The sequence below is a fragment of the Athene cunicularia genome (genome assembly GCF_003259725.1).
Source record: "Athene cunicularia isolate RWA chromosome 7 unlocalized genomic scaffold, athCun1 chr7_part1, whole genome shotgun sequence".
NCBI lineage: Eukaryota > Metazoa > Chordata > Aves > Strigiformes > Strigidae > Athene > Athene cunicularia.
In genome coordinates, this window is record NW_020799107.1 from 38,150,457 (window position 1) to 38,169,216 (window position 18,760).

Here is an 18,760-nt window from a genome sequence, read left to right on the forward strand (position 1 = left end):
GAGGAGAATCTTAGAATCTTTCTTGTCATTTGTGATACTTCTTAATAAATCCTCCTTCTACACACCCACACCCACACACACACACACCCACACACACACACACCCCTTCCCTGGGCCTGTTTTAGGGTCCAATTCTGGTAACTGATTTCTGTTCCCTTAATTTCGAAGCGATCATTTCTATAGCTCACCGTCTTCAGGTGCCCTGCTGAGCTTGGTCAGTAAAATATTTGAGACCTTCCTATGAAAAACAATTAAACGGAGAAATACTGTTCCGACTGTTATCAGGGGACAGTAGTTGTAAAGCCACCACAGAGGGACTGAATTTCTTTTTAATCTATCTGATACTACTACAGAAGATAAATATAGCAAAGATGCATTGTTGAGTTTTCAGTGCTGGAATCTGGAATACTGTTAATACCTGTGTGGTTTTATTTTTTCTTTCTTTTTTTTTTCCCCTATCCCCTCATAGGAAGTAGTAAATGCACTGCCTTTTATCGCAATATCCTTGGACAATTTTCCAGACAACAAAGAAATTCATGATGATTTGAATGCTTATATTCAGTACAGAATTAATAACAGCCAGGAAATTATAAACAACATCTCTTTAAATGGAAAAGCTGATGCAGCTATTATTGGGAAAGTGAGTAACCACCTGATCATGAGAAGCCTGGGATCTTATCTCTATTTGAAACTCACTCTGGATCTTTTCCAAAAAGGTCACTTAGTAATCAAAAGTGCAAGCTACAAGGTTGTTCCAGTGTCTCTCTCAGAACTATACTTACTTCAGTGCAATATGAAGTTCATGACAAACTCCGCTTTTGAGCGAGCCCTGCCAATACTGAACGTGGCACTGGCATCCCTCCATCCCATGACAGATGACCAGATTTTCCAGGCTATTAATGCAGGCCAGATAAATGGTGAACAGCAGTGGGAAGACTTCAGCCAAAGGATGGAAGCCCTTTCAAGTTTTCTGATAAAAAGACGTGACAAAACACGTATGTTCTGCCATCCTTCCTTCAGGGAGTGGCTTGTTTGGAGAGCAGACGGTGAAAATGCTGACTTCTTATGTGAGCCAAGGTAAGTGAAACCTGCAGCACATCATGTTCAGATAATGCAGTTATGTTTTATGTAATTGGTTGCAACAGTTGGTGAGAGGAAATAGTAATGTTAAAACACAAAGCACACCTAATTTTCTCCAAAATGAAAACGTGGATGTTTAGAAGTAGACTTGACTAGAAGTGTCAGAGGTTACAGTGCATACTTTACTGTGGAGAATTTGCAGATTTGCATTTAATTTTGCTACCTTTGTGGAGAAACGAGAGTACTGTGGTGTTATTAGTACAGCAAAGTTGCTGAGAATTATGTGCAGCACCACCCTGTCTATTTAGAGTGCAGGAATAGAAAGAACATCATTTGGGCTCTTTTAAACATAAAATACTAAGACACTTCTATAATTATATCCTCATGGCATTGTTTCAGGTTATTCCATGTGACCTCCTTTGTTGTAGAGAGCATGAATTAGCTGCATTGGGGACAGTAAGCTCTACTGTACGTGCACATTCTCCCAGTCTTCATCTTCCAGGTTTTTTTCATATTCTTCAGGGTTTTAGTTTTTTGTTTTTATAAAAGAACGCACAACGGTGACATTTGCAATGATCGCTGACCCCAGACCTCTCGGTGCTCAGAGTGGCCGTGACCAGAGCAGCTCAGTGGGTGGAATTAACCCACGTTGCAGCCTCCGTGGCCGTTACCGTTCTGCAGCACCGCTGGCTGCCCCCAGGCCCGGGAGTGCCTGAGGCCTGGGGAGTGCTGCCCAGGTTCACTTAAACCCTCCATTTTTGGAAAGTTCTGTTCAGAAATTTCTGAAGATGGGACAAGAAGCCCTCCACAACTTCATCTCCAGATGAATAGTCTAATTAGCATATGGTTAATTGTCCAGTTCCAGCGTATAGTCTGATAAATGTATAGTGTATGATACCCTGTTTTCTCAGGGTTATGGCATTTCCAGTGTTTCCCAGAACACTGACCACCAACTAGTGTAGATGTAGAATTACTACACACACGTTTTATCTCAAATTTTCAAAGGATTCTGATCTTCCAAAAGGGGTTTTATCTGAGGTACCTGCAGTTTTTGCCTGTGAGATGAAACAAGACTAAAGCAGTATGCAATCCATGTCCAAAGCTGTACTGGTCCTCAGGCGGGCCTTTGTGAGGCAGCAGTAGAAAGGTATTAGCAGTGTGTTTCAACTTTGAAATTTGCTTTTTTTTCTGGTTGTATTATTTTGTTATGGAAATCATTTTGTTTAGATGTAATGGTATGTTTCAGTAGTCTGACAAGGTTGAGGTGTTATGACGGGCATACAGATGTGTTGGGTTATTTACTGAAAGTATGATTATAAATGCAGTTCTCTCTTAATCCTTTTTACTAGGAATGGACATGCTCTACTGGCTTTCATGTTTTCTCGACAAGAGGGAAAGTTAAACCGCCAGCAAACTATGGAACTTGGTCATCATATACTTAAGGCTCACATTTTTAAGGTAAAGCTTGCAGCTTTATAGGGTTTATGATTTATTCATATTAATGCCTCTTGGAGATTCTCCTCTGACTTACTTTAATAATTTGTTAGAAGCTTATGCATTGGTAGTGCTGACAAAATTGTTACTTCTCTTTTTACTGATGACATGCAGATATAAATAGTATTTCTAATCCTATAGAGAGATTTCCTGTCATATCATTTCTGTTAGGGTCTCAGTAAAAGGACTGGAATCTCTTCCAGTCACCTTCAAGCCTTGTGGATTGGTTATAGCACTGATGGACTGTCTGCAGCCCTGGCTTCTCTGAGAAACATCTATACACCCAACGTGAAGGTAAGAAAGAAAGCATTTTTTACAATCAGTGCTTCGTCTGCCACTGTTACTGTAACTCTGTCAATGAATGTTAAAATTTTTGTAATCCTTTAGAACTAAAAGCCCACCACTGTGCATCTGTAACTGAACTCCTTTATAACAAGTCTTCATGTGCTTTTTTAAGATCTTATTAAAGTCCAGTTCAATTTTCCTTGATAGTTTTGATGGGAAGAAGGGTTTCACCCTGATTCCGATGTGGCCACTCACTGTAGTGTAGATAAGTGTGTAGATGCATTTTCAGGGGGTCAGATGTACCACCCGAGTTTCTGGGCAGACTTCAGCCATATTTTCTCATATGGATGAGTATCAAGGGAATTGTAAAAGGGAAAATACTGTGAGAGTGGAAGGATGTAAAATGCTGGAACTTTGCACTGTTATTTGAATCCTTGGATTATGGACAGGGAAGTCCAAATGGACAAGTTGCCATTTTAGCCACCTACTGAGCCTTCTGATTGAAGTTTGTGTGTACATGCACACACACACTCTCATAATTTTTTTGAGGTTGCTTTTTATGCAATCTGGTTCTCTATTAATGGAGTTGGTTACATGAATCTGCAGAGTAGTAATGAGTCACACAGATGAAATTGTGGTGAGAGTAGCGAGTTTCAGAGGAGAGGCGAGTCTTCTGTTAGGAGTCCATAGTTCAGCAATACAGTAATCCGTTTCCTAATAGATTTCTTATTGCTATATATGTGATAAAATCTGCATCAGAATTAGGGAGTAACGTAGGAGGACCTGAATCAAAATGTCCAAGTCTCTTAATAAACTCAGACAAATCTGTTTAAATTTAATTTTAGGTGAGTCGGCTGCTGATCTTGGCGGGAGCAAATGTGAATTATAGGACTGAAGTACTAAATAATGCTCCAGTGCTGTGTGTTCAGTCGCACCTTGGACATGAAGAAGTGGTCACTCTTTTACTAGAATTTGGAGCTGCTGTTGATGGAACTTCAGAAAATGGGATGACAGCACTTAGTTATGCAGCTGCTGCAGGTCACATGAACATAGTCTCACTGCTGTACAAAAAAGGTGCAAAGGTAAGCTGATGCACAAAGGTCACAATGTTTGCAGCCCAGAAAATCATGCAGAGGCCTAAGAAAACCATTGCTGATTACGAAAGTATATAATTAACACAGATAGAGGGGGCGAGGCAGTGGGAGAGTCCAGAATTCTCCAGGATTTTCCATGCCGCTGATCACAACCCTCTGGCCCATCCGTTCGGCCAGTTTTGGGTCCACCTCCCTAAGCACTCACATAACCTGTTCTTCCATCAGCTTGTCCGTGACTGTGTTCTGGGAGACGGTGCCAGAAGCCTCACTGAAGTTGAGGCAGACAGCACCCACAGCTCTCCCCTCATCCACCAAGGCAGTCACCTCGTTGTAGAGGGCTCTCAGGTTGGTTAAGCGTGGCTTCCCCTCGTTAACCCATGCTGACTGCTCCCAGTCACCTTCTTCTCCTTCATATGTTTGGAAATGGTTTCTAGGATTAGTTTTTCCATCACCTTCCCAGCAGCTAAGGTGAGGCTGTTTGGCCTGTAATTCCCCAGATCTTCCTTTTTGAAGACAGGAGTGACATTTGCTCTCTTGTGGTGCTCATGGAGCTTCTCCTCTCCGTGGACTTTTTGACTTTGAACATTATATTTTCCCCCACTGCAGGCTGACTGTGTAGACAAGAAAGGCCAGTGTGCTTTGGTCCATAGTGCATTGAGAGGACATCGTGATATCCTTGAATACTTGCTCAATGTTGTTTGGGTAACTCCTGCCCAAGAACAAAATTCACTAAGAAAAAGCCAGGCACTGCAGCAAGCTCTAACAGCTGCTTCCAGTATGGGGCACTGCCAGGTAGGTCGATAGTTCAAATATTTCCAGATCTGTTTGAATTTATGAGAATTGTACAACAGTGATTGCAGCTAATTTTAAAAGAGGTTTGGAAAGCAGAACTGTTGAAACTTCTGATGTTTAAAGTAGTATGAATGCTTAGCAGTTATTTAAAATGCTGTAGTTAATTATCCAATAATACCATTTGCTTCAGGATTTGTTCATATTTAACTTTCTGTCTAGTTTTTCCTCTCCGTTCTTGGAAGTTGTCCTAAATCTCTAGTGGTAATGATGATATTCTGGATCAGTGATCCACCCTAGTATGTTTCTACTTCAGGTTGATTTTTTTTTTTCATAGTATAACAAATTGTATATTGCACATGCTTGCTTCAGCTTGATGTCACTTAAGACAGAAATTTGGGGTCATACGCACGTGTATGATAGAAGTGCTTGTCAGTATTAACACGGTTATGCAGTAAAAGGAACACTAGAAGTAAATACATACATACTCAAAATGCTCTAGATATTTAGGTAATACAAGTATGTCTTCTGTTCATTGGGAAAATAATTCTTAACCTTGATATAAAAGTAATCAGTAAGTAAAGATACTTGAATAAAGACTACAGTAGGCTGATGGAATTTCCTGTGTATGTATTATAAGTGATGTGCCAAAATCTCTTCAGTAAAACCATTTCAGTATTCTTGTAAATATATCTTTTAATTGCTTTAAGATCAAGAGTCTGTTCTTTATAAAGTTGTTGCAAGTGACAGCTGGTGGTCTTTGTGACTCCCAACGTCTCTGCTGGTTTCGGCAGGTGCTTTGTTACATCTTGGCGATTGCCAAGGGCCACGACGTAGACATCAATGACACCGATGCCTTGTGGGGAGAAACAGGTATTTATTGCCTTTCTCATTTTCCCTCATTTAAGAAGTAAGAGATTTTAATGTTTATTTTTTTAAATTTAATTTTCTGAGATGAAAGTCATGGGAAAATACCAGCTTTAATAAAATGCTGTTTGTAAGCAGAAGTATATAGAGTTTTCAGCTTATTAAATCTACTTATGCATTGAAGAGTTATTTTATATTAAATTTATTATAAATTCCTGACTTTCTAATTGAAAATTGTCTGTGGAAATACAGTGCTTCAAGCTTCAGTGTAGAATTTCATAGGATTAGCTGTTTGAGGACTTTTTTAAAAATGTCATTTGTTTTCAGGAAATGCTAGACAGTTGCCTCATTCTAATTAGGCTATGAATGAAAAGACATATCTCTCTATGTATGGGAAATGCCAAAGTTTTCTTAAAGATAGACTGTAAGCTGTGCAGCCTGCAGCTGAAGGTTTCCTGTTCTGCCATATGAACAGCATCTTGATATCATTTAACCAGCTGAGATCGCCCAGGCAGGTGGGGAAACAGTCTCTTCGTGATTGTCAGGAGCCTCTCCACAGCCTGGAGAAGCAAGTGTGCTTTATTCCTATGCATATACAAAACTGTTGTTGCAAATCCAATGAATTCCAAAAAACATACATCTGTTTCTAAATAAATTTTCCTTTAATTTTTTCTCACCAACATTTTGCATTGAAATTCTTGCTTGATGTATTGGGAATCTTTACTCATTAAGTAAGTGCTTCCTTATGCAGCCCTAACTGATGGAGGTGAAGGTCCGAGTCCAGAGAACTATGAGCAGTTCCCTGTAGCACTTTTGTGCTCTCTGACATACAGAGCACTAAGTTTGGGACAAGAAAAACATGTAGAGTAAGTCAGGATAGCCACAGGATTAGCATTCCCTGAAATACTACTCATCAGTCACTGAACGTAAAAACTGTCTGGAAAGGATGCTAGTTTATATGCTGCTGGAGTCGTCACAGCTTTGTGTGGGTGAACTTAGATTTGCATTGCACTGCGTGGTTTTTGCTGTCTTTGGAAGTGGGACCGTGGTGTGGAACTGGATAGTGATAAAACTTACAACTATGGGGCAGATGGGGCGAGGAGCTGTGTGTTTAGTGTGTGCCTGTTTTCAAAAGGGAAAATCCATCGCACCTTGACACGGCATAAACAACCTTAAAGATCGTTCCTTTTCATGTGTTAACATGCTCAGGAACAGCTGGTTTCGGTTCATGTTTACTGCTGTATCTACTTGAGTCCTGAGTGGGTCCTGCTCCTTGTGGAGGCTGCTGGAAGCATTTGGTACTGTGAGTCTGTGAGAGGGAAAGAGAGCGTCGCTGCCGTCCCCTCTGCTGGAGCTGAGGACATGACATACAGGTTCAGGGAAAGTTAAACAGCTAATTAAAGTGGAGCAGATTAAAAAATCACATGGCACATGATATGAGAGGATGTAGGGAGTGGGAGACTTTAGAGCCTGTTTTCTACATTTCCTTAGCTTACCCTTTTCAAAATCCACATTATTATGTCTTAGTTGGAAAGGGTGATCTTAGGTTAAAGACATCTCAGATGTTTTTCCAGCCTCACACATTCTGTACAGATTAGCTAATTTGGAGCATTACTTACTGTCTAGTAGAAGTGATAGAAAATAGCATCCTTTGGCTGCTGTCAGCTTCTGCAGAGTACCATTAGGCATGTCAGAGGTGATCCTCTTGAGTGGAATCGTCAGAATTCCTGAGCACGGTTTAGTTCTGGTGGTGTTTAAGCTGACTGGAGCAATTGTGTAGTCATCTTATACCTGATAGTTAGATTGTGGCTGTAATGCCAGTTACACCATGAGCTAAAATGCTGGTACTGATGGAATGAAACAAGATAGTTTGGTTTGCCTTTAATATTGATATCTGTAACGGTTACCTTCTAGTTGTTCAGATCTGAACAGTTGATGTAACTGTGACAGTGAAGTGTCAGTGAGTGAAGAGTGAATGGGTTAGGTATGGTTCTCACAAAAAATATTGAACTTACTACTTCCTGCACTGTTTGTAATTTAATTCACTTTCATCATCCGTTGGAATTTTTTAAAATTCTACTTTATATCTTGTTTCAAAATGATAAAAAACGAGTAACAAGAAATTCACAATTTGACCCACTTCTTATTGGAAAATGTACTGTTAGGATTTAGAAAGTGGAGGTGCAAGTCCTTTGCTGATTCTTGCAGAAGTTAGCACGTGAACCCATTTTCTAAACAGTGTTAACATTACTGATGATGCTTCAACACAAAGAACAACAACAACATTTTAATTTCAAGCTCCATTTAAAACACACAATAAGTTAATGCAAGCGAAATGGAAGAGGGGAAAAATCATGATGAGTAAAATATTTTCAAGCTTCAGTGAGTGTCACAGTGAAAAGCAAGGAGTATAATAATCTGTAGGGGAGGGTGGGGAGTTGTTGAACTGCATGGCCTTACAGCAAGGCCTCGGCGTCATGGTGCTGCGAGTCACGGAACATTAGTGCCAAGTGTGTGGAAATCACCTGCTTTTGCCAAAGCCACGTACTGTGAGCACAGGTGTGCAGTATGTGTGTCTCATGAACCTCTACAGTAGAGATCATATCCCGGGTGTTGCTGATTGCTGCTGGACACTGTGCTGCTCTGTGGTGTTGGGCTGCCCCGCCGGGTTTGGGTGCAGTGGCTGCTCCGGGCTTTGCAGCCGGGGCTGGGGACGTGTCTGCGGGGAGAGCAGCTGTCTATTGAAAAGCTGCAGAGGTCAGGAGCACTTGCTCCACAACATACGCTGTTCAGTTCAAAAAACATTTTTAAGGTGAACTAGAATGTTGATGTCTCATGTGGTGGAGAATGTACAGTTAAGAGCAGGAGTTAACACACAAGAGTCAGAACCACTGATTGATAACCTCCTGTGGTTTTCACCATGAAAAACAGGGAAAGCAATTTTAACTACTTCAGAATTAAGCTAAATTATCCAGGATGCAGAGATCTAAATATCATACAGTGGTTTGGGTGGGAAGGGACCTCAGAGCCCATGCAGTGCCACCCCCTGCCCCGGGCAGGGCCACCTTCCACCAGCCCAGGTTGCCCAAAGCCCCGTCCAACCTGGCCTTGAGCCCTTCCAGGGAGGGGGCAGCCACAGCTTCTCTGGGCAGCCTGTGCCAGGGCCTCACCCCCCTCACAGGGGAGAATTTCTTCCTTATAATGAATCCAAATCTGCCCTCTGTCAGTTCAAACCTGTTCCCCCTCGTCCTGTCCCTCCCCCTGATCGAGTCCCCATTCTAGAAGGCCAGCGGATCCATCAGGCACGGTTTGCCCTTGAGAAGCCGTGTTGGCTGTCACCAGTCTCTCCTTATTTCCCGTGTGCCCCAGCAGTTTCCAGGAGGATCTGCTCCATGATCTTGCTGGGCACAGAGGTGAGACTGACTGCCCTGTAGTTCCCCACATCTTCCTTTTTTCTCTTGTTAAAAACGGGGGTTATGTTTCCCCTTTTCCAGTCAGCGGGAACTTCACTGGACTGCCCCGACTTCTCAAATATGATGGATAGTGGCTGAGCCACTTCATCTGCCAGTTCCCTCAGGACCTGTGGATGCATCTCATCAGGTCCCCTGGACTTGTAAAGGTGTTTAATAATACATCACTGCTGGGGATTGAGTGACCAGTACTTCCTGAAACCTGAGTTACAGTCCCTTTGTTGAATCCCAGAACTGTTACCATCTTCACCTTTGGGAAGGGCCTGATGGAAACAGATGAAGCTTTCTTGTCAGGAAAAAAATTATTAATGAAAAGGAACTAGAACTGCAACAGCCTGGTGGGTTTATCCAAAATTCTCATACAGATTCCTTTTAACCTATGAGCTATACATATGATACAGTTGAGAATTATCTTTTTATTTACCAGAGTATGTGTATGGCTTACTGACTTAACCTGCTTCTGACTAATCTGTTTGAGTTTGAAAATAGTTATGAAAATCTTGTGGAGCAGCTGAGTTGAAGAATTGGGGATTCAGAAACACTCACGTGTGTCATGTGTTACATGTGTCAAAAGTTGTGATAAAACAGCCAAGAGCCGATGTTGATGAAAATGCTTTCTTTAGCCCTGACAGCTGCTGCAGGAAGAGGAAAACTGGAAATCTGCGAATTACTCCTTGAACAGGGAGCAGTTGTGACGAGAGCTAACAGGAGGGGGATCCCGCCGCTCCTCTGTGCAGTACGGCAGGGGCACTGGCAGGTCTGGCACAATTCCATGAATAAAATGGATTCCTCGGGGAAGCAGTCCCTAATTCCTCCCGTTTCTAGTCCGTAATAAATGAGTGTAATTTTTCTAATTTGCATCAGCTTCAAAGGGATGTGTTCAGCAGCTCACTCCTGAGGTTGTTTAAAGTGATACAAAGGATTCAACAGTACATTGGATGCATTAGTTATAATATACCTAAAGAATAACACATGGAGGTTTAAATATTTTATTTCCTAGACCAAGAACAGAGGCAATTTCAGATCGTCTCTGCTGCTTCTGTATTAATGGAGAGAGAACCTTAGAGTCAGATGCCCTCCCCATGCTGGCCAACTCCTGTCAGGAGAAGGCCCCAAGCTGCAAACAGTTAAGACTTCAGTTGCACAGGAATTTCACTGATTGCTGTAAATAACATCTGAGTCCTCTTCTTTAAAAGTTGGTGCCGTTATGGCTAAAATTTATATCTGCTGATTTATTTTTAAATTGCTGTCATCTTTTTCAGATTGCTAAACTCCTAGTGGAGCACGGGTCTGATGTGAATTTAAGTGACAAGCAGGGACGAACTCCACTTATGGTGGCTTCTTGTGAAGGACACCTGAGCACTGTGGAATTTCTGCTTTCTGAAGGTAGAAAATAAATAAGTGGTTCAAGGCTGCACAGCTGTACCAGAGACTGCATCTGTGCGAGTCAGGTAATTTTGCTTATGAAACAGGACATCTTCATAAGAGTTAATTTTCATTTTACAGGTGCAACTATTTCATCTCTGGATAAAGAAGGACTGACAGCTTTGAGCTGGGCTTGTCTAAAGGGCCACAGGGAAGTGGTTCAGTATTTAGTTGAGAAAGGTGCAACAACTGATCAGACAGACAAAAATGGACGAACACCCCTAGACCTGGCAGCTTTTTATGGAGATGCTGATATTGTAAGTACAGTTAAGAGCAAAAAAACTAAGCATGTATTGAATTTTCATAATGCAAAACAAAACTTAGGAAAAAATATTGCCAACCAAAATAGAAGTGAAGGTTGAGGAAGTAGCCCAGGTGATTACACTGCTGGTATCTTGACTCAGTGCAGGTGTTCACCCAGAGGATCATTGTCTGGGGTTTTACACCCAGGACTGGTGGTGAAAGTACAGCATTGTGTTCTTACATTTTACAGCACGATGTTGTACTTCATTGTGAGAGTGTTAAATCTCAGTATTTACAATTTCTGTGTTGGATGAACTGGAATTTAAAAAAACAAAAACAAAACTGCCTGTGGGACATGAGAGGAAAATAACCTTTTTACAGCCTCTGCAAACCCATCGAGGTAACCTGAGATGGTCCCAGTCAGCTGGGTGCTTTAGTGGAGCAAAGACCCCAAGTGAGAGATGTGGGAAGAAGAATAATATTGCCAGAATAGATGAAATGCAGAAAGATTTTGCTTCTCCATCATAAGGCAGTATTACTTGTCTTTGATGGGTATCTTACACGCTTTGTGTGACAGGCAGAGAGCTGTTAGAAATCCTCACACTTTTCATCTTGCAAAGGTGCCACCGAGCACGTCTCAGTGTTACTATCCAGCCTGTACATGTGGAAATACGAGGCCTGAAGTGGAAATTCAGTTTTTCGCAGTTTGTTCCACAGGTCATTTCAGAAACAGAAGTGCCGTTTTCAGTCCTGTACCTTTCTCACATACTACCTTCTTCCTCTATAATAAATGTTACAGTGCAGGAATTTCAGGTGGTTTATGTGAAGTTTTTCTGAATCTGAAATGGACCGTGCCTGTAACTGATATCAAAAGTTACAATAAGTCTAAAGTCTGTGATTTAAAATCCTCTATATCTTAAAATCACAGATTTTTTTAAGTGATTGCCTATTTTTGTTCTCATGCTTCAAAACTCAGTGATTAAGCAGGAATCCGAAGCCTGGGCAGCTGGGAACTCCCCTTCCACAGCCTGCTCGGAGGGCCCTGCCCGAGTCTGCTGGTGCTGCAGACAGGCCAGGAGGTCACCGGGACCCAGCAGGGAGAGCACGCTGCAGCCTCTCAGACTCGCCAGAATCTTTATTTGTAGAGTTTGTGTACACAGTGTCCTGTTTCAGAACAGCAGTTCTTGAGTAAAAATGCTGCTGCACAGTACAACTTGCTACAGCCTTAGTCAGAAGTAACCTGAAATTGTAAATAAGCCCTTAGATCTGTAGTGGCTCTAAGAGATTTCAGAAGTCACAGCGTGGGGCCGTTCCTGCCTGGAGCCAAGGGGTGCCCAGGCCCTGTTGGTGGCTGTGCTGGAGCAGCCCCCACTGCCAGCTCACCTGGCACTGCCCACATCAGCGGCTCCTGTGGCCAAGCGGCCCGACCCTTGGGCCAGGGCAGCAGACACAGCTGGAATAGCAGTAACGGGGAGATGGCTCGGCCGGCCGGCAGCGTCGGGGCTGGCACTGGGGGTGTTGATGCCTCTTTCCTCACGAGGCTGCTGCCAGTCACGTTTGGGCGAGCAGTGGTTATGGGAGGGAGCTGCTGCTTACATCAAACCTGCCGTCGTTCCCTCTGCATATATTGCACTTCCAGTTAGTATTGCTGATGGACAATTCTGCTGGAATATGGGTGTTGTTACTTTTTCAATTCCCCTTCAGTGCAGTTGGGTGGCATTCCCATGCTGTTGTCTTCAGTGGATTTAAAGTGCCTGGACATACTCTGAAGCTGTACCCAGTAAACCTCAAGGAAGAGCCGGTGGTAGCTTACACACTGCGCTGCTCTGCCTCTCTTACCAGAATTGAAGTAACCAGGCTTGTCTTTTCTCTTCACAGGTGCAGTATTTGGTAGAGAAAGGAGCAATGATTGAGCACGTTGACCACAGCGGCATGCGGCCGCTGGACAGAGCGATCGGGTGTCGCAATACATCAGTAGTGGTCATGCTGCTGAGGAAGGGAGCTAAACTGGGTGAGTGAAACTACCCTGTAACCAGAGAAACAGCTAAGTGCTCTCTGCTAGAGCCGCTGTCGTTCCTGTGAGGTACATTAGATAAATACATCAATCTTGACTTACACACTACATTATTGCAGGTTTTATGCTTTGCAGATGCCTGCTCAAGAGAAACCAATCCCTTCCTTTTAAAGGCAGACACTCAAGACTCACTTCAGAAGTGAGGAAATGAGAGTTACTTTATTCTGTTCCTTTCTTTGGTGCTCGTTGATGAGGAGGTTTGTAGGAGTCAGTCTTCACGTAGTTACTCTATTGTGATATACTTAAACAGGAAAATTATGGCTACACTATTAGTGATACTTAAGTCTGACACTTTTAATGAGTCAGATCAAGAAATTTTAACATTTAAACAGCATTCTTTTAATAAATTAGAGAATTGTACATTTTTGCAAAGGGTGGGCAAAACATTTAAGTCCAAATCAGTAGACAAGTAGATTGTGCAGATGTGTACACAATAATTATTGAATCTGTAGTACCTTTAAATTATTATTTATTATTATTTGGGTACTAAGTATGATCAAATACAGACCCGTACTTAGGCCTGAACTTTAGCCTGACTTCCATACTGGCTTTGGACCAGGGGTGCAATGAATCGGACCATTTAATACCTGGCTGCTGTCTGGGGCAGCAGGGGCAGGTGTAGATATATATATATATATATATATATTTTAAATACTTTTGCACATAATAATAATGATAATTCCACACAGGTGGAATATCTGCTGAAGTAGGATTAGGCTTTCTAGTGTGAGTAGACACCAGAAATACACTTTCTTCCCTTTTGTCAGAGAGCCTTAAAATTTAACTTGCAGGAAATGCAGCATGGGCAATGGCCACTTCAAAACCCGATATCCTCCTTATTCTGCTGCAGAAACTGATGGAAGAAGGAAACATACTGTACAAAGTAAGTACTTGGGGTTTTTTCTGATAGCAGAACTTTATAATTGGACTTCTGTTTGAAGCTAGATTAAAGTTCTTTGTATCTCATTTTCTGTTAAAACAAGATGTGTACCTGCACATCCTCTTATGTTGGAAATGAGACCAAGAAATCCTGAGAACTCTGGGAAAGAGTCACTGAAAATTCCAGTGTAAAATAAACAAATACATGAACATTTAAAGGTAGATTTTGTTTAAGTACATTTTCCTTCTGTTGAGCAAGTTGCTCTGTGAACATTTGTAGCAGTCGGTTGTTTCTTAAGAGCACCTCAGAATCTAGAGTGCTTGTTTGAGAGTGCCTTGTTGAATTAAGTGACATTCAGGCTTATCCTTTTCTTCAGGTTAACGTTCTTTTGTGTGCGATTTAAATATATAATGAGGAAAGTGACAGCTCTTTTGATACATTATTTTTACTAGTGGTGATATATTGCTCAGAAGAGAGACTGGAATTATTTTTGTGAACTGTGATACACCTGTGTTACTTCCCTAGTGCAGCACAGTGCTGAGCAGCTTCTGTAAGCATCCTTCGAAGTCTGTTACAGCTACAAGACTTGTAGGGGCTTTTAATACGGGCCCTCAGGTACCAGCTGCGTGTCTCTGCTCTCGGCTCTGTACCCACTGGCTCTGCACAGGGCAGAGGGGAGACCCTCGAGGCTTCACCGACAGGAGTCAAGTTCTCCCAGGTTGTGTGCAGGAGCCTCATGAGCAAGTCTGAACAATTGATCAAGTTTATTGATCCTGAAACGGGTTTAGAACTTTATATCCTCTGAGCATCCTCTAAGCATGGGACATCTTTCAGCCTCGAGGATACCCGATGTCAGCTGCCAGGGCAGGTCTGTGATCCTGTGTCCCACCAGGGCGCGCGGAGCGCGGCTCCCTGGGGGCTCCAGGAGAAGGTGCCCTCACGCCACCAGCACCACTTCGTCTCCTTCACTTTCTCCTCGAGTTGCTCCACAGGTTGGCCCCTGCCCAGACTCTGAGACCACCAGGTAGCATGGCAGGACGTGGTACTGATGTGCTTTAGAGTTTGTTACAAGAGGTTGAATTCCCTGCTGCTGGTATCTATTCTTAGAGAGCTTAATTTTATTACAGTAATTTGAATGGGCTTGTAGAGCTGTGGTATGTCACCTAGCTGGTTAAACTTCCCACAGGATGTGTTGATGTTTGCCCAGGTTCTAAATGGACAGTTATTTTGCAGAGTAACATGGATTTGACTGTGGTCACAGTATACAGTAACCACTTACCAGCTCTCCCAATGACTAAAATAAGATAAACTTTAAATATTTCCCGTGGCAGTTTCAACAGTAAATTTTTACCACTTTGAATGTTAAGCTGAATTAAAAAATAAAAATCACTCAGTGTTTATGAAATTAACTTGTAAAATATCTGTAAAGAGAAAAATTTATTTGTCTGGCAACTACAAGATTTGCTTTTCTTATCATACTAGGAGGATTTCATTGTTTTTAGCAAAACCATCTCAAATCTTCATTTTATTGTGGAGATGTTCTCAAAGCATCTCTTGGAGAGTCTGAACATTCCCATGCAAGGGCGGACCTTGGGCAGCCCCAGGGGCTCAGTCAGGGCAGCAGACCAGCTCATGGCGTGGCCCTGGCAGGGGCTGGGTGGCTCGTTGGGGCACAGCGGCTGCTGCCCTCACTCACCCAGGGCCCCCGCCCCTCCTCATGGACAGCTCCTTCACGAGCATCTAGGCCTTAGTTTGAGCAGCTGCATCACCACATACGTGACTGCTCTGTTTAAGAAAGTAAAGACAGAAATCACGACATGTACATAAATTATTTTTTCAGGTACTAATTGTTAATGCCATTAAAGGTAGGGGTTTAGAAACAAACACTAGTTAATGTGCAAGTTCTCTCATTGTGTCTGTGTGCAAGCATAATTCCTACTTTATATATTCATTTTTAAAAAAAATCTGGCTCTGTGTTTTCTGCTTGGTGGATGTCAAGTGTAAATGTGCTTTCTTGCAACAGTATTGCAATATTCAGGGTTATTGAAAAGACGCTTGTTCCCTAAATTTATAGAAAGGCAAAATGAAGGAAGCAGCACAGCGTTACCAGTATGCCTTGAGGAAGTTTCCAAGGGAAGGATTTGGAGAAGAAATGAAAGCGTTCAATGAGCTAAGAGTGTCATTGTACCTGAATCTGTCACGATGTCGCCGAAAAACAAATGTAAGCTCTTGCTGTTAGTCTGTTGCCTCTCTGGCCCTGCGAAGCCTTGACTTTTGTTCTGCTGCATTACTGAGTTTGTACTTGGACACTTATTTTTTGCTGGTTTACAATCCTTTTCACTGTATCCTGACTTGGGGCTTGGTTGTGTCAACTAATGGGGATGGTCCATAAGGCGAGGTCATGTCATCTTGGGGGATCTATTACAGCTGCTCTTACCTAACCTGGTTATTTTGGAGTGATGAACTGCTGGGTGGTTTGGGTACTTCTAAAAGACTACATGGAGGATGCCCCCACTACTACCCCTTGTTACCAGACAGCACAACCGGCAGCTGTGGCTGTGCTGTACGTGCTGGTTGGTTGTGCCTTCCCCAGCACATCAGGGCAAAAAGTTCTGATTTTCTGAACGTACCTTGCGCCGTTCCTTCTTTCCAAAGAGCAACTTCTTAATTCCCTGCTCATCCTCCGAGTTGTTCTTGGCATCTGCTGCAGTTTGAAGAATTTTAACCAAAGGTGTCCAGGACTTCACAGAGGCAGTTCTGGTGCTGCCTTGCACAGCAGCACTAACCCTTTTCTCTCTGTGCTACAGAACTGCCTCTGTTGCCTCCATCTGACATCAGATTTGGCTTTTTCAACCAACAATGTGTGTGTGTGTGTGTGTGTGTGTGCACGTGGGTTTCTTACCATATCCCACTGATAAACTACCATTTACCTTCTGCTAATCCAGACCTGCCTCACCTTGCACCCAGAGCTCAAGTTCATTGCATTACTCTGCTCTTGTGTGGTACCTCAGGATGGTTTTTGGTGTTGGTACTTTCCAACCTCCCATATCACTGTGCTCAGACCCCGCACTGTGCATGGCTGTTACAAAAATTGACTTGCTTCTGCCTTCCTCTTCCCCATAGTCATCTGTGCCCCCAGTTCAGCCCTTTGTTAATTCCAGTCTTCAGTTTAAACATCAGTTTACTAAACTCTTTACTCTGTATGCTTAAATGAACACCAAATATATTATGTCCAGTGCAATTCTGCTCTAAAAATTTCATGTACCTCATCAAAGAAAGCACGGGACTAGTCCAACCCATCTACTGATTTTTCTAGGTCTTTAACTGGCTGTTTTTTCAAAACACATTTTAAAGCCTTGCCTTTGAGGTAGTCATTTACCCTGTTAAACATGAAGTTTCTTCTCTATAGCAGCATTGCTTTTTAGCTACCTTGGAGCCTGTTTTCCTTAGACATAAGAGGCAAGGCTAGCAAGATGAGGGCTGTTCTCAGCCTTTCAGAAATACCTGCTCTTGGGACCTGATAAAGGTGACTTCTGTGCTGCATAAGCTATCTGCACCTGTGCAGCAGTGCCACAAATAAAGAGCACGCGGATTGCTTTTATTTTCAGTGTGTAATGAGCACACTTGTTCATGTTATTAGGACTTCGGTATGGCTGAGGAGTTTGCCACCAAAGCCCTGGATCTGAAACCCAAGTCTTACGAAGCCTATTACGCTAGAGCAAGAGCCAAGAGAAACAGCAGGTACTGTTTGATTCTGTGCATAGTCTGCACAGCTGTTTTTAACTTCCTAACACTTTCAATTACTCTTTCTTCTCTGATGGTTGTATTTGGAATTTGCAAAGAAAAAGTTCTTTACCTTGTGCACTTCTCATCTGTATTAGGTCTCTGTATCAGTTAAAGCCAATCAACCCCAAAAAGCAATATTCATTTTGGTAGTTATTAGGCAGTCCAGAAAGTAACAGACTGAAATGAAGAGGGATTATTTGAAGTGTAGAGTGGATGGGACTGATGCTCCATGTTGACAGCACTGTGCCACCAAACTCCAGGACTGAGGTTTTATTACCAAGAATAACTGGGTGGTTTTTTAGGACAGTGTATGTTGAGACATTAGCAGCAGTTCAAGGTAAAACCGAGGGGAGAGAGGAGGAACTATCTCCTGAAGCTGGAAAAATACCAAAGTGCAGTGGTGTAGTTGAAGTACAGGGCGAGGTGCCTCCTGGATTCACTGTCCTTCCCAAGGGGGGTGGTCAGTGGCACCAGCAGCACTCAGCGGGTCACTCCTTCTGAAGGGGTGACTCAGCCCAGGCAGTCCAGGGCGCGGGTTTACGGCTGGGCCTGTGCCTGGACCATAGGAGTTTCCTGGGTAGAACATCCACCACCTGCAGCAGGAGATGACAAATCACAGTATTTCTTTGAAGGTGGCGGAGGTGGACTAGTAGTCAGCAGTTTTTATTGTTTACTCTTTTTCCCTGCCCTAAACAGAAAGCTACTTGCTGCGCTTGCTGACTTACGTGAAGCCACACAGCTCTGTCCCAGCAATCAAGAGATAAAACGTCTCCTGGCTCGAGTGGAAGAGGAATGCAAACAGTTCCAGAGAACACAGCAGCAGAAGCGTCAGTCTCCACAGCTACTGCAGCAGGTCAACAACTCCGATAATGAGGAGGAGGGCGTCACCCAAGGCGTGAATGATCGTTTTAATCTTCAGGACAGGGAGGATGAACTGCCACACTCTGCTGAACCCGTTTCTTCTCCGCAAAGGCTGCAGCGTTCCTTGGCTGCTGCATCACACAGCCGGAGCCTCCAGGAGGGCGCTCAGCCGGCGGCTCGGTCCGTGTCCCCTCCTGGCAGAACGGGCAGTAAGTACCTGAGAGAGCCGGGCTTCATCCTGCAGCCCAGCAAGCAGGCCCAGATCGTCAAGACCAACCAGCACCTGGGCTCCGTCCAGCCTGGATCCAAGCCTGGCAGCAGCGGTCAGTGCCCCGCAAAGCCACAGCCCCCTCCTCAGCATCTCCCGCAGAGCCCCGCGCCGGCGCGGCGCGGCAGGGCGCAGCTCGGCGAT

General features: G+C 43.3%; 1 protein-coding gene across 1 annotated transcript in view; it reads left to right on the forward strand.

Annotated features, from left to right (window-relative positions):
- The window catches only part of TANC1 (tetratricopeptide repeat, ankyrin repeat and coiled-coil containing 1), an 82,542-nt gene that overhangs the window by 62,502 nt on the left and 1,280 nt on the right, over positions 1 to 18,760 (forward strand). The window contains exons 13-26 of the mRNA XM_026852543.1: positions 470 to 1,077; positions 2,430 to 2,538; positions 2,746 to 2,868; positions 3,705 to 3,941; positions 4,560 to 4,745; positions 5,537 to 5,615; positions 9,703 to 9,836; positions 10,342 to 10,465; positions 10,586 to 10,761; positions 12,626 to 12,758; positions 13,613 to 13,704; positions 15,776 to 15,922; positions 17,342 to 17,442; positions 18,184 to 18,755. Of these exons, the coding sequence (XP_026708344.1) occupies positions 470 to 1,077; positions 2,430 to 2,538; positions 2,746 to 2,868; positions 3,705 to 3,941; positions 4,560 to 4,745; positions 5,537 to 5,615; positions 9,703 to 9,836; positions 10,342 to 10,465; positions 10,586 to 10,761; positions 12,626 to 12,758; positions 13,613 to 13,704; positions 15,776 to 15,922; positions 17,342 to 17,442; positions 18,184 to 18,755 (2,821 nt within the window). The remainder of the gene's footprint in view (positions 1 to 469; positions 1,078 to 2,429; positions 2,539 to 2,745; positions 2,869 to 3,704; positions 3,942 to 4,559; positions 4,746 to 5,536; positions 5,616 to 9,702; positions 9,837 to 10,341; positions 10,466 to 10,585; positions 10,762 to 12,625; positions 12,759 to 13,612; positions 13,705 to 15,775; positions 15,923 to 17,341; positions 17,443 to 18,183; positions 18,756 to 18,760) is intronic.